The sequence below is a fragment of the Pogona vitticeps genome, chromosome ZW-PAR (genome assembly GCF_051106095.1).
Source record: "Pogona vitticeps strain Pit_001003342236 chromosome ZW-PAR, PviZW2.1, whole genome shotgun sequence".
NCBI lineage: Eukaryota > Metazoa > Chordata > Lepidosauria > Squamata > Agamidae > Pogona > Pogona vitticeps.
The window spans coordinates 105,122-120,000 of NC_135800.1; the positions used below are offsets into that span (position 1 = coordinate 105,122).

Sequence of the window (14,879 nt, forward strand, 5' to 3'; positions counted from 1 at the left end):
CCAAATGGGCTCGAAGGGCAACGCGGCCCCTCCTTGTCCGGCCTGGAAGAGTCGCCCCCCACACACACACAACAGGCGTCCGGTGGGGATCAGAACCTCGAGAGGGAAAAGGAAGGAGACCTCCGGGCTACTTTTCTGGAAGAAGTCCGTCCCCTTGGGTAGTTTTCCCCGGGGGGGGGGAGAAGGAGCTGCTCACCCTAACCCTAACCTTAACCCACCACCCCAAATCTGGAATGAGGCACCTTGAGGAACGGAAGAGGTAGCAAGAAAGAAGCAGCATCTCCCTGAAGGCCAGGGGCGAGGTGTGTCCATAATTTAGACATGATGGTTGCCATTATAATCTCTTCCTTTCCCCTTTGTTCCTTATTTCAGGAGCTGCTGAGGTGAGCTACTGAGGCAAAGGTTCTCGGTGTTGCTTTTTTGAATGAATGAGGGTCTAGGGAGCAGAACGCGGGGGGGGGGGGAAGGCGCGGGAGGTTGGGTTTCAGCACAGGTGGCCGAGTTAAGGAGAGACGCCTTTGCCTCCTTGCTTGGTGGTGCTGAGGCTTTCCTGGAGCAAGAGGACGACCAGCGTGGCGTTACAAGGTGAAACAATAAATGCCAAGAAATCATTTTGAACTTGTAACACGCAAAAAGCTAGAATAATTTACTCACAGAAGAAGGAGAAACAAAGGGGATGTTTTGCTTCACTCGTGGTTGCCTCGAAGGAGAAACAGAGCAGGAAGGGGAGAAACCTCCTGCTTCAAGAATCGGGAGGTCAGGGTGGATGAAACCAGACAGAGTTGCTGCCAACCAGGCTGTGAGGTTCTCCAGCCTCGGGTTAGCGAGGAGGAACCGGGTCACACACGTTTGATAAGAACCACATTTTGGAGGAGGTCCACATGAAAAAAAAAAAAAACACGATTAAGGACCACGCTGTCCCCCATGCTGTGCGTGGGGGTCCTGTCCACTGTTGCCCAGAGGAGATGCATTTCTGTGTGAGGGGGGAGGGGGGAGAAGAAAGATCTGGGAAAATCATCGTTGGAAGGGGAAAGGGGAAGCCCAGAGTTCAGTAAACATAATAAAAACAGGAATGTAGAGTTTGCTATTTTCAGGAGTGTATCTATTTGTGGGCCTGTGGACACCTTGCTTCCATGGCAACCAGCAGACACCCAAAGAAAGCATGAAGATCCTTCTCACAAGACAGCTTGTCCCTCCTGGTGATACTTGGACCACGTTCGTTCGGCAGCATCTACTTAGGAAGCAGCCCTGTGCGGAGTCAGGCGCCTCTTCGTCGGGGCTCTCTCGGCTGCAACGGTCCCGCATCGGTGTTGGAGCCTAGCCTCCTGGTGGCCTTGCCCTCTGCTGCTGCTGCTTCTCTCTCTCTCTCTCTCTCTCTCTCTCTCTCTCTCACACACACACACACACACACACACACACACACACACACACACCACCTTAAGGTGTGTGTTCAAGAGGGAGAAAGGAATTAGCAGCATAAATATCCAGGAACTCTTGACACAAGTGGCCGAGGGGCATGAAAAGAAACGCTAACCCAGAACGACAGCCCTGCTCATTGCCTGCAAGCGCAACCTTTTGAGGTTTCTTTTCTTTTCTTAAAAACAGGCTGCTGCTTCTCTTGCCACCTGGGGCTGCCCTTGAAGACTCCTTGTGGGCCTCTTTGTGGAGGCGTCTGTTCCCTGAGTTCATTCCTTGGCATGTGAACAAGCAAGGACAACCTGGGGGGGGGCAGAGAGAGAGAGAGGACGCAGCAACATTCTCTTTGACTTGTGCAAGTTATTACTCAAACCCCGGGCCTCTCTGGGATGTTATTTGGATTCTAAAGGGGAATAATAACAATAATGGTGCTAATGATAGGCGTGGGAGGTGCCTCTGACTGAACGGAGGGCCTATTCATGACTGACTGGCAGGGAGGATCACCATCTGAAGAGCACGGGGAGAAGGTGGGCTGGGCCGAGGCAGGGGTGGCGGCTGGCTGGTGGCGGGACGGGACGGGGTGCCAACGAGGAGCCGGCAGTGCTGGAGGTAGCCAGCCAGGGAACTCGGCTGGGGTGGGCCCCTGCCGGGAACCAAAAAGTGCTTACAAGGCTGCCGTGTTCTGCAGGCTTTTCCTCTTTTCGTTTAGACAAAGCCTGGATTTAGGGGAGCATGGCTTTCCTTCCTCACCCACCTCGTGGCCTTTGATTCTGTCCACTTTGATGCAGGAAAATTTTGCGGCACAGGGACCAGCCTCGCTTCTTTCTCAAGGTCTAAATGGGTTTTGTTTCAGCTGCAGCCACTGCAGCCCCTCTGAAGATGGGAACAGACGCGCTTTTCTGTGTCACAGCCGAGTCTGCTCCGTGTTGGTTAAACATTGCACGTGCGGCGATTAATTCTATTTTACAGTGCAAATGTAAAAAGATAAAAATGTTCTTGCTTCTGAATAGAAGAGAAGCATTTGTAGATAAACGCTTGGAACGCGAAGCCGGTGTTTGATCTCTGGAAGACCGACCAGTGAGGGCCTGGGTGGGCCGGGGGTGGTGAAGGTATTAAATTATAGGGCAGACGCGGAGGCTCTTCAGAAAGGGAGGTGTATGCACTCCCACACCAAGGGACTCCCAGGGATGGAACGGGTGGAGTTAGGTGGAATCTGCCACGCAGACCATCTTAGGGTTTCTTCTCATCCCCTTGGACAGCAGCCACTGGGGAGCCCAGGGACCAGGCCATGGGGCAGAAGCCAAGAGAGATTTGGGACCAGCTGGCCGGACCAGGTTAGGCCTGGAGGCTCCCGCCTGAGACAGGATGAGGCTTAAGGGTGCCAGGCCAGGGAGCGCTCTCCTGCGTCTGGGTGCTGCTTTTGTGCAGGGGAGCAAAAGCCTTTGCACTGAGGCTCTGGTTCATGTAGGTCTGTGAGGTTTCCCACACCCACGGACCTGTTGTGGGCCTGCCTCCCCCCAACAGCCTCCCCACCCAGCCTGCACAAAACCTGCTTCTCTGTCTCTGGGTATCGGATCTCCAGGGGAAGCTTCCTTTTGCTGCTTCAGCACTTCCGCTGCCGCCTCCGGCTGAAGGAGCCTGAAAGGGGATCTGCCCCCGGGCCCTCCCCAGGGATGGAGGGAAAAGGAAAGAGGACGGCTGTGAGGAATGGCAGCCGAGGTGGGTGGGAGGGCAAAGGCTTTCCGGAGGGCGGCTGCTTCTGGCCATGTCTTTTTGCTGCCAAGCCCCTCAAAAGAAGGCAAGTTGCTTCCCCACCCACCACTTTTTTCCAGGCATAGGACAAACATGTGAGGGGGGGGGACAGGAGAAACAAATTGCCCCCCTTTCTTCCCCATGTTCTTCTTGCACACACACAAAACCTTCTGAGTCATGTTTTGGCTGCTGCCTTTTGCTGCGATCAAGCAGGCCTTGCAGGAGATGGACGTCCCTGTGTGGAATCTTTACTCTTGCTGTGCCCTCCTGGAGCCCCTTTGCACCCGGGCAGGCAAGGCGGGCAGGTGGGCAAGCAGGGTGGCATGACTCCTTGGTGGGCACCACCTGGCCACAAGGAAAGCCCACTGTTGGGCAGGGAGAGGAGGAGAGAAAGGCCAGCCGGGCCCCACGTGCTTTGCAGGCAGAACCTCCTGGCCGGAAACTCCGGCTACGCAGACAGCCAGACAGAGAAGGAGGACGAATCCTTTTCGTCTGGTTCAGTGGCCCCGATAAGGTCCCTGTGCAATTAGAGCCAATTAAGGAGAAACACAGAAGGACAAGTGTTTGGACAACGGGGAGGCGGAGTGGCCGTGGGCGACGGAGGGTCGATGTCACAATCCGATTTCCCAACCGTGAAATGCAATTAAGGGGCATTAACTTCCCCGTTTGCCTGAAAGCCTCCCCTATAAAAAGGGCAAGTCGGGAAGAGTGGCCTCCTCCGCCCGCCGCCCCTGCCCAGGATGCGCACCTTAGCAGGGAAGAGCGGCCGGCTGGGGGCCCCCCTCTCCTGCCCCACCCTCAAGCTCCGTGAAGCCGTCTCGGTGTACTTCACCCTGCTGGTCGCCTTCCTGGTCCTCTTGGGGGTGGCCCTGCAGGGCACCGATCCGCAGGAGCACGACTTCCCTTACCGAGTGCCCCTGGACCCCCGGGGCCTCCTGCAGCTCTCCTGGAACGTCAGCTACCCCCGCGGGGAGGTCACGTTCCAGATCGCCCTCCACAAGCTGGAATCCGGGCTCCTCTTCGGCATGTCCGACCGAGGGGACTTTGTGAACGCGGACCTGGCCGTCCTCTGGAGCAACGGCAGCCACTCCTTCTTTGCCGTGAGTAAGCCGTCGCCTGGAGCATCCTTTCTCTCCTGGAGGCCTTGGCAGGGCAGGGGGCTGGGGCTTCATCCGCACTTAGCCTGAACTCTTCAGCAGGGGAACGTATTCCATAGGTTGCACTAGAGAGAGGTGGAATACGCATCCATTCATTATCATTTGACCTTTCCCTCTTCTCTGGGGAGAAACGGCCCTTCCCTCCCCAGGAAAGAAACAGCAGGGAACCCCCCCCCCCCGGGGCTGTGATGGGCAGGGGGTGTCCAGGCTTTCAGGTCAGCAGCTGTTGGCTCTGGGCCTGGGTAGCGAAGGGTCAGGATTCTTCCCATCTGGTCGAACTTTTAATAGTTCTGATCGAGAGTCGTGCCTACATCTTGGATGGACGTGAGGGCTGTGGGGGAAACAATGTGGGAGGGGACCTTCTGTTGATGTATGTGTGGGAGGTTAGAAGTACGTGAAATGCTCTTCCAGAGTCATGTGTGCGTGTGCATATGTGGTGCACATATCGCTGGAATGATACACAGCGTTTTCGTCTCCTCCAGGTGTATGCCCTGGGCAGAGCCTCTGCATTTTAACTTGTGCTCAGAGTTAGGAAATATTTGATGCTGACTCTAGCCCAGCCCGATGGGGTCTGCAACTGTGGGATGCCCGAGGAGTGACCCTTTCCCCCTCCTTGGAGAGAGCCCCATGCCGCCTGGGAAGGACGAGCAGGCCCAGAGGCCTCCACCCACGTTCCTCTCTGTCTCCATGGTGGCTGAGCCCGTCCTTCCCCATGTTATTTCTGGATCGGTCCCCCTCCCTCTGCACCTGCTTCGCTTCTCCTCTGTTGTGTCTCCTCTTCTGCTTAGAAAGGAAAGAGCAAGCATCTGCACAGACTTGCCGGGGGGGGGCGGGTTTCCAAAATTTAGAGCTGGGTGTGATACTGGGGGTCGCAAATGTGGTGGTGAGCATTCGTGTTCTCCAGAACTCTTTGTCAAGCTGAATGGCACCAAATTTAGGGGGTGGGCATAAGGGGAGGCACAAAGAGCCCAACGTCCAGCCGGATGAAGCGGCCTCTGCAGGCGCTTTCTCTGGCCGTCTTTTAGAAAGAAAAGAAATGCACAGAAGCCTAACTGCAGCCAGCTTTGAACCATGCTGTAAAATGCTGCACTTTAGGCTGGCGACCAAACTCTGCACTTGAGAGCTAATCCGTCCGGCAAGGGATCCTACAACTAGACATGGTGGATAAAACCACGTTCACCTGAGGGGGCTTTCCTTTCTCTAAAGGAGAATTCTAACAGGATGTTGTGCACCATGATTAGAAAGGCCCATCAGGGAAAGCCCAGGGGAACCTGCCGTGTCGTCAAGGCCTGCCTTCCACGGAGCTGTCCAGGAGGCGATCCAACGGCCACCCTTGGCCAATGCAGGAAACTCAGGAAAGGTTTTGGCGAGACCAGACCCGCCAGCCTCTGGTTTCCTTTGCACCGTGGCCACCCATGCTTCGTTTTCATTGTTCCCAGGACGCCTGGAGCGACCAGGACGGGCGACTGCACATGGATCCCCAGCAGAGCTACCAGCTGCTCAGGGCCTGGAAGACAGCCGAGGGCCTTTCCCTGATCTTTGAGAGGCCCTTCGACACCTGCGACCCCAGGGACTACCTCATTGAGGTACGGGGGGGGGGCCCTCCTTCCGCCCTCCAGCGGCTCGGGCACCTTTAGGCATCATGGCACCAGCCGGCCAGACCTTGGACCTCATGGCTGGGAGAGGTGACCCCCTGCACGCCTGGTTGGTTGCTCTCTCCAACGCAGCTGGCTCTGAAATGTTCAGAAAAATGCCTGCCTTTGGAGACTGCACCTCGAGGTTCACAGGCAACAAAAGGGTTCGGACTGGTTGGATAAAAAGGAGGGCCCAACAGTGACACACACACACACACACACAAACACACACCCCGAACAAGGGTGGGGGGTGAGATGCCCCGAGAGAAGGAAGGGTGCCAAGAGGAGCCACAGAACAATATGCTCCTCTGAGGAAGCAACTGAGGACCTGGCCAAGCGGTCTCGGCTGTCTGTCTGATTGGGGGGGGGGGGGGAAACGCTTCCCTTGAGCGGTGGGCAGGACACAGAGACAGTGTCCCCAGCAGAAGCTCCCTCGTAGCAATACTGTAGAAGGGAACAGGCTTCCTCCTCTTTGTGTGCAATTTGACCCCAAGATACTCCTGGAGGTGGTTCGGACGGGTCCAGCCCCGTGACCCTGGCCTGCTCTCTGCTTTCCCTTGCAGGACGGCACTGTGCACCTTGTGTATGGGATCCTGGAGAGACCGGTCCCTTCGCTCCAGGCGGTCAACTTCTCTGCCCTCCCCTACAAGGGGCTGCAAAGGGTGCAGCTGCTGAAGCCCAAGGTCAAGGCCCCCCCACTGCCTGCTGATGTGCAGACCTTGGAGGTCCGAGCCCCTGACGTGGAGATCCCCGGCCAGGAGACCACCTACTGGTGCTACATCCAGGACCTCCCAGATGGCTTTGCCAAGCACCACGTGGTCATGGTGGGTGAGACCCCTGCCCTCAATCACACACACACACACACCCCGCCTTGGGAATCTCACCGGCATGACCCCTGGCCACCCAAACTTTGGGTCTCTGTCCACAACGTCTCTACCATCCTTGGCCTTCCTGCCCTTTAATCTTGCAGCTTGGAGGTAGCCAGTAGCAAGTAATGCACTTCCTGGGTGATGGGGTATCACAAAGGACTGTAACTTCCAGGATCCAAGTCATTTTACTGGTGGAACGAGTAACAGCTTCTGATTACTTTCAGAAGTTACTTCTAGGAGACCTTGGAAGGCACCTTCAGAGACATCATCTTTCCATCACCCCTTATCCATCCACGGCAGCCTTTCTTCCTTCCCCCCAAATCCCCCGCCCCCTCGTGGCTCTTCTCTTCTGTTTCTCTCCCCTCTGCCAGAGCCTCCTGCTCTTGGCTGATATGCTAGGGCCCTACGCTGTTATCAACCCCATACTTCAAGGGCCCCCAAATTGGGACTGTCACGAACCAGCAGCGCAAGCGAGAGGGGGAGAGGTTTGCTTCTAGATTGAAGGAGGACGTGGAAATCACATGTTTGAACATGAACTCCCCCCCCCCCGCCTTCCTCAATTAAAGAAAACGCTCCCTTGCCAAAGAAACCAAACAACCAACCACTCGCTTGCAAATGAAACCCTGTGCAGCAATGAAGTGACCTGGCTGCCATTCTCATTCTCTCTCTCTCTCTCTCTCTCTCTGTGTCAACCTCTCCCTCACCCGCTTGTGTTGAGGTGGCAAAATGCCTCCAAGAGAGAAGTGAAACCTGAGAGCTGGCACTAATTGGTGGTGGTGGTGGTGGGGGAGAGGAATGAGAATCTAGCAGCCGGGAGGGCGATGCCGGCGAAATGCCACCGTCATCAGATGCGGAGGGCATCCGTCAAGGCCTGTCGGCTGCACTGCAAGGGGAGGGGAGGGGGGCAAAGTGGCAATTCGGCAGTTCTCAAGGTCACAGCTGCCCAGAGAGCAAGCAGCCCCTCCCTCCCTCCCACCCGTCTTGAAAGAAGAGCCAAGATCTTGCCAAGGAAGAGCCTGGTGGGGCCAGAGCAGGTGCCCACTTTGGGAGAGGCGGCTGGTGGAGGGACCTTCATGTACACTCAGGCCAAAGGAAACCGCAGTGGGGGTGGGGTGGGTGGGGGCAGGGAGCAGGTGGGCTGGTAGCCAAGGGTGGGTCAGGACAGGGGAAAGAGGGGTGTGTGTGACATTTCCGGTTTGTGAGGCCCCCAGTCCCGGTCCATCTTCCATGAAGGAAGGGAAGAGGAGAAGGAAGACATCACCTGCCTCCTCCCCCCCCCAAAAAAAAGGAGGAGGAGAGGGAGAGCCAAGGCCCTTGGCTACAAAGAGGGTGGGGAGGAGGACGGCAGAGGGGTGTGATCCCCTGCCAACCCTGCAGGGTGGGTGTGGAGGAGGCAGCGGTGGCGGCTGTGGCTGTTTCCGAACCCCCTGCATCTCAGCCAGAGTCGCGAGGGCCGGGGCCTCTCAGGCCACCGTTCATGGCCGTTTGTTGTCTCTGCAGTACGAGCCCATCGTCACCCCGGGGAACCAAGCGCTGGTCCACCACATGGAGGTCTTCCAATGCGACGCCCACTTCCAGACCTTCCCGCACTACAACGGGCCCTGCGACGCCAAGATGAAGCCGGAGCGGCTCAACTACTGCCGCCACGTCCTGGCCGCCTGGGCGATGGGGGCGCAGGTGCGGGGCGCTGCTCCAAAAGGCCGGCGGTCTGCTCCTCGGGACGGTCCCCCCCCCCGGCCCTTTCCGATCCCACCTCCTCTCTTGGTTGGACCAAAGCATTCTCGCTGCTCCCGGTCAGCAGCAGGAAACCTGCCTGGGGGGGTGGGGGGGGGGTTCGTTTTCCACACGGTTCCTACTTTTTTGTCACTAAAGTCAAATGAAATGGAAAGCAGAGGGGTCGACTCTAGTGGGCCTTCCTGGAGGTGTTTGGGTTGGTGGCCACGGGAGACCTGAAGGGTCTGTATTACGACAGTCCGCCTCTTGGTGTGTGTGTTTGGGAGGAGGGGGCCGCAGCCAGTGTTTCACAAAGCACAAGCCACCTCCCCACCCCTTCCATGCCTTGGGGGCCAGAGGCCGGGGCAAGCCGTGGGTTCAGCCAACCCTCCGTTCTTCCTTCCAGGCTTTCTACTACCCGGAGGAGGCAGGCCTGGCTTTTGGAGGGCCCGGATCCTCGAAGTACCTGCGCTTGGAAGTCCACTACCACAACCCCCTGGAGCTTAAAGGTAAGCAAGGCAATGCGTCCCTCTCCCCCACCTGCCCCTCTTGCTCCAGTGAAGGCCAGACTCCATCAGGAGGAGAAGGGGAACCCTCTCCATTGACAGCCTCATCCCTCCAGGCTGGGGGATCTGTCATTGCTGCCCCCTGAGAGATCTGACCCACAGGTGAAGGCCTGCTGTCTCTCCCAAACACACGCCCTAAACAAAGCAAGTGCAAATGGAGGCGAAGCTCCCCTTGGAGTCCATCAATTGGCAGCGATCGATCGATCGGCAGCTGCCGTCTGCGCTGAAGCACCCCCTCCCTGCCTCTCAATGCTGGACCCGGGCGGGCGGGCGGGCAGCCCTCCTTGTAGCTAACTCATTATGGACCGCTGCCCTGTAATTACAGTCCAAACAGACCAGAAAATGACAGGGAATTCGCCTCTGCTCCCCTATAATGGCCGATTTAGGTACTGCACTTTTGAAAAACTTGTAAAAAGGCAGACAATAAAACTAGAGAATCCTCCCCTGACCAGGTGGGAAGTGATAGCAGAATGGACCAAATCTTGAGAAGTTCCTGAGTGCCTGTAAAAGTCTTTTACTTGTTCATTTAAAATAACTTTTGGGCACTGATGCGTTTGCGGCAAAGTCTGCACACCTAAAAGTAACCTTCAAACTGCAAGCTACCTTTGCTTGCTACCCCAAGTAACTAGCCAAATCTAACTATTTAACTTGCAACTGATTACTTCTATACAGAGGTGTGGGTGGGAGAGAACAAGAATTACCTTTTACGAAGTGAGCCGCTGCAGGCGGAGGTTCCTGAAACCCCTTCTGGATGGGCCAAACCGAGGGAAACAGGCCCCTCTTCTGAGGAGGGCCTGCGGGAGGGAGGGAGGGAGGGTGGTCCCTGATGCCCTCTGCTATTCTTCCCGCAAGGCTCCCCTTCCCCTTGGGGCCCTGTGAGATCCAACTCCTGTGCCCTCAGGCACTGGCTGGGCGAGACTCCCAGGCAGCCCCCAGCGCTGCTGCTGCCGCATCTCCACTCGGAAGAGATGAGCACCTTTGAGTGGAGACAGGAGCTTCCGAGCAGGTGGACAGGACCACAGGCTGCCCGTGTCCTGCCACAAACAGGCCTAAAGTCACTCACCAGACTCCAGGGGCCAACCCAACTTCAGGGGCTGCTTTCAAAGAGGGGGCTCACAGCTGGAACGGAGGGGGTGTGAACCCAGCAAACTCAGGAGCCAAGGACGGGCCCGGCGGTCCTGCTGGTGGCAGGTGGGCAGGGCGAGGGCCTTGGGAGAACGGGACACAAAGGGAGTGCAGCGCTCCCATGTGCTCGGAGCCGCTCCCCGTTGGGCTCCTGGAGAGTAATTTTAGAAGATGGAAGCATCTGTGTTGTTCTTCAGGCAGATCACACTTGGCTATAAATAATCACATGTTTGCTGCGGGTTCTTTTCTTTTAACGGGTGAAGTATCTGCCTGCTTCTTCTTATCTATTCAATTTACCCAAGATGGAGGCCGGACCTTAAAAGCAGTCAGAAAGAGCAGCCATCCTCTTCCTGTAAAACGTGCACCCAGAGAAGGCCATGGGGAACCCCTTCCGGTCCCTGGCGGGTACACCTCCACAGATTTTGGGGTGTCGGTAGCCAAACTGCTAGTTGCGTGTCCTTGGCCAGACTCCCCGGGGTGAAGAGCCCTTCACCAGGGTGTTCCTTTTGCCTCTGTTTTGGCTTCTTCTGGAGGGAGGGAGGGGAGACCGGGTGCCCTACCTAGCCCTCGGCCAGAGCCAGACCGGTTCAGTTCTTCCAGCCTCAGCTGGGGGGCACCTTAGTCCCCTCCACCTGTGAGGAGAGGGAGGGAGCCAGCAAAGCTCAGGACCAGCACAAGAGGACCCTCAGCCACCAGTCCTAACTGGTGAAGGGGCCTCTTCTCCCATTTCCAGGCCGCCGCGACTCCTCGGGCATCCGGCTTTATTACACGGCCTCGCTCCGACCCTATGATGCCGGGATCATGGAACTGGGCCTGGTGTACACCCCGGTGATGGCCATCCCGCCCGGAGAGACCCATTTTCACCTGACGGGCTACTGCACAGATAAATGCACCCAGCTGGTGAGCATGCGGGCAGCAAGGGGACCCTGCGGTTTTCCTGGGGCGTTTTTAAAATTGCATTTTTAAATAGTGTTTGAACCTTGACACCATAAAACGGGGCCAGAGAAACCAGCTCAGAAACACAAAGAAATAAACAGGCAGGCCCACCCTCAACTTCGAAAGAGAAAGACGGATTAGGAAACAGGAGGAAAGAAATGACAGCCCCCCCCCCCCCACGCAAGAAAAAGAAAGGGAGGTCCCAAAATCTGGGAGCAGGGTGGGGGTGGGGGTGGGGTGGAATCTGGAGGTGAGATTTGGTTTAAAAGCTGATTTCAAAACTGACCAGAGGTCCATATGCCATTGCCGATTGGGGACCCCCGTCTCTGAGTATTTGAAAACATTTTGACAGTGGTTTTTCTACTTCTCTGTCCTCTGAGGAGTCGCCTCATCCCATGGATCCCCCCTTTTCCTTCAGAAGCGGTAAAATAAAAGCAACAAGCAGCCCCGGAAGGGACCCCAAGTGATGCTGCTTTTCCAAGAGGGTCCCCTTAGGGGCATCGGCCATGGGCCACTTTGCAAGGACCCCCCCCATCTTCCTCCTCCAGGGGCAGCTCCTGGTCCAGCCCTGGGGCCGAAAGGAAAAGGAGGCTCCTCGGGGCGCGGGCCCGCTGCCTGATCGCGACCCCTAACACACACCCCCTCCAATCCCGCGCGCCTCTCCCCAGGCCTTGCCCCCCGCCGGCATCCGCGTCTTCGCCTCCCAGCTGCACACCCACCTGAGCGGGCGGAGCGTGGCCACCGTCTTGTCCCGGGCCGGGAAGGAGCAGCAGGTGGTGAACGCGGACGGGCACTTTAGCCCCCACTTCCAGGTACGGGTCGGCCGCGCGGGACGGCACGAGCTGGCTCGCGGGGGCGGAGGGGCTTCCTCGGCGGGCAGGGCGGGGGGGGGGGAAATGGCCCGGGCCGGGGAGGGTTTGTTTTTTCTCAAGCGAGCCGGGGCGGTGGGGCCGAGGTGCCGCCCTCTGCTCACCCGCCCCTCTCCCCTTTCCCTGCCTGCTTCCGCTTTCTTCCAGGAGATCCGCATGTTAAAAAAAGTGGTGTCTGTCCTCCCGGTGAGTAGCTCCGCCGAAAGGCCTCCTCCTCCTCCTCCTCGGCGCTCTGTGGCGCCTTTTATATATCGGGGAGTCCCGAGATCCTCTAGTCGCAGAGCCGGGGTCGTGGCCGGAGGGGAAACGCGGACTCGGCCGGGGCGGGGCCGCGGGGGGTGAGAGGCTTTGCAGAGTGGTTTTGCTTTGGTGAGAAGACCTGCTTTCCCTTTAAACAGGGGGATGTGCTGCGAACCACCTGCACCTACAACACGGAGGACCGGCAGAAAGCCACGGTGGTGCGTTAGGGGCGGTGGGGGGGGGTGTTTGTTTCCACCCTGAATGCCCGCTCAGTTGAGAGCGGGAGGGGGCGGAATGTGTGCCCCACGACCTTCCTTGGCAACGGCTGTTGGCCAAAGATTTGTCTGCCACGCACACCGGCTGGGGTGTTGCGCCTGCCTACCGGCCGCGGGGGCTTCCTTGTACGGAGCTCAGAAGGCACATTAAACAGGCCATAACCCTCTGCCTTCGCCACCCGCCTTGTAGACAGAACTCTACCAGAGGTGGGCAGTCTGGCAGACCGTAGGCAGCTCTCAGCATCCTCCCCTCCTCTCCCAGTAAGGCCAGTGCCCCCCCTCGGGGGGGGATCCTGAGAGCGGTAGTGAAAAAAGTAACTTTTCAGAAAAGTAATTTTGCGAAGCTGAAATGGCATCCAGCTCTGTGCGTGCCAATATTCTGCAAAGCACAGAATGCGGATCCTCTGGGAGCACACAGATTTCCAGAGGGGTGATCATGTTTATGATAAACAGTCATCTGTTGCAAGAGAAAGCAGACTGTTTGGTTGCTTTTGCTGGAAATAAACATGTTTCTCACTCTTAGGGTTGTGAAAATACGTCAGCAATGTTTTTTAAAATCCCAAATGCCAAAAAGAGGTGATGGCAGCAGGCTGTAGGTGCCCTTCCTTGTGACTTCAAAATCAGCCTTAAAAAGGGGGGGGGGGATGTTGGAGAGCCAGTTTACCCAGGCAGCATGATTCATGGGGACAGCAGAGCCCAGCTTTCCTGAGTGCAACCTTTGGACTGCTTAACTACAGAATTATTGAGTCGGGGATGCCTTGGTAAGCATGGAATGATTTTAGGCCCTCTTCCATACCACAGGCAAATGAGATCCGGCCTCGCGAGGTGTGCTTGAAGGAAAGGGACCGGTTGGGGGCAGGAGAGCAAAGGGCAACGCTGGGGGGGGGGGGCTTACCACACCACACCCTGGAGGTACCTCTTGCGGGGGTGGGTGGGGGTGGGCGGGCCTGGGGCTACTTAATCCTTGGCTTCTCCCACCTGCAGGGGGGCTTCGGCATCATGGATGAGATGTGTGTGAATTACATCCACTATTATCCCCTGACGGATCTGGAGCTGTGCAAAAGCGCCATCGACCGGGGCTACCTGCAGCGCTACTTCAAACTGGTGGACAGGTGATGCCTGTGGACCATAAAAGGTGGTATTTTGAGAGCGTGGGCAGCCGTCTGCCTCCGAGGCTGGCTGGCAGGCAACCTTTCGTGGGACGTTTTTGAACAGGGTGGACCAGGAGGCTCTGGAGCTGTGGGTTTCCTGCAGCGGAAAAGAGGGCTGGGCCCGGTGACCCTTGAGGAGGCCTTTCTCTAGAGCTGGTACCGTCCAGTGATTTTGGGCACTGCAACACTCAGGGCAGCAGAAGCTGGGGCTCTCCCCAGAGGGTCTGCACGTCCCTTTTTGTCTTCCCGACCCCCTCCCACTCCTCTTTCCCAGCCGTGATCTGAGATATGTCATCTTCTCTTAGGTTTGATGACGAAGCTGTCTGCACGTGCCCAGAGGCCTCAGTCACCCAGCAGTTCTCCTCTGTGCCCTGGAATTCTTTCAACAGAGAAGTTCTGCAGTCCCTTTATGACTTTGCTCCAATTTCTATGCATTGCAATAAATCCTCAGCTGTCCGTTTTGCAGTAAGTCCAGGTGGCAAACAGGAGGCAGAAACTCTGTGGCAGCTGTAACCGTCACCACGCGGGGAAATCGGGGTGGTGGTGGTTTCCAAACTTCACGTGGACCCCCATATATATATATATGTTCTTTATATTCAGAAGTAAATAATCATCATTCTTTGCAGGGCGAATGGGAGAAGCAGCCCCTGCCCAGGATCACAGAGCCCCTTCTGGAGCCGGCCTCCCCCTGCGAGCACCACCGGGGCCGCCCCCCGGGCTCCCCCACCCTTGTCCAGTTTCCCACGCCAGGGGCCGTTTAAGCCGGACCACGAGCAGCTTCGACCCCAGCCTGGCCCAGGACGGATTCCCCTGCAGGTCGGCAGCAGCCAGAGAGGATGTTCTTCATTTTCTCCTCCCCTCCCTCCAGCTCCTCTTTGGCCTCCCAAAAAGAGCAGCTCTCCTGTCAGGGCAAGGGGGGGGGGGCTCCACTCCCGCGGAGGCGTCACAAAGAAGTAGCCCTCCCCTCCCAGTGCAGCCTCCCTGGAACCAAAGCCTTGGCAGCCCCTTCCTGTTGAGGTCACGGTCGCTCGAGTGCCTCTGCAAGATTCACACCCGTGCCCTTCAGCGATGTGCCACCCAAAGTTACTCCTTGCCACGGAAGGCCCCTGGTCCTCTCAGTACATCAAGGGACACCCCCCCCCAAGATGGTCACCCCTTCCCTGCTGAGGGAGAAAA

At 57.3% G+C, this 14,879-nt stretch overlaps 1 protein-coding gene and 1 long non-coding RNA gene across 2 annotated transcripts in view; one reads left to right on the forward strand and one right to left on the reverse strand.

The window, feature by feature from the left end:
• Nucleotides 1-611: 611 nt before the first annotated feature.
• LOC144585129 (uncharacterized) lies at nucleotides 612-12,009 on the reverse strand. The gene is made up of 2 exons (XR_013539637.1): nucleotides 11,888-12,009; nucleotides 612-4,390 (listed from the first exon to the last, which is right to left on the reverse strand). It is a non-coding gene; the product is annotated as an uncharacterized LOC144585129 (long non-coding RNA).
• DBH (dopamine beta-hydroxylase) overlaps nucleotides 3,909-14,879 on the forward strand; it is an 11,594-nt gene continuing 623 nt past the window's right edge. Inside the window, exons 1-12 of the mRNA XM_072984713.2 lie at nucleotides 3,909-4,268; nucleotides 5,765-5,911; nucleotides 6,523-6,783; nucleotides 8,329-8,505; nucleotides 8,948-9,050; nucleotides 10,966-11,132; nucleotides 11,837-11,980; nucleotides 12,185-12,223; nucleotides 12,436-12,495; nucleotides 13,537-13,664; nucleotides 14,009-14,168; nucleotides 14,330-14,879. The exon at nucleotides 14,330-14,879 is cut by the window's right edge and continues 623 nt beyond it. Of these exons, the coding sequence (XP_072840814.2) occupies nucleotides 3,909-4,268; nucleotides 5,765-5,911; nucleotides 6,523-6,783; nucleotides 8,329-8,505; nucleotides 8,948-9,050; nucleotides 10,966-11,132; nucleotides 11,837-11,980; nucleotides 12,185-12,223; nucleotides 12,436-12,495; nucleotides 13,537-13,664; nucleotides 14,009-14,168; nucleotides 14,330-14,464 (1,881 nt within the window). The 3' untranslated portion in view covers nucleotides 14,465-14,879. The remainder of the gene's footprint in view (nucleotides 4,269-5,764; nucleotides 5,912-6,522; nucleotides 6,784-8,328; nucleotides 8,506-8,947; nucleotides 9,051-10,965; nucleotides 11,133-11,836; nucleotides 11,981-12,184; nucleotides 12,224-12,435; nucleotides 12,496-13,536; nucleotides 13,665-14,008; nucleotides 14,169-14,329) is intronic.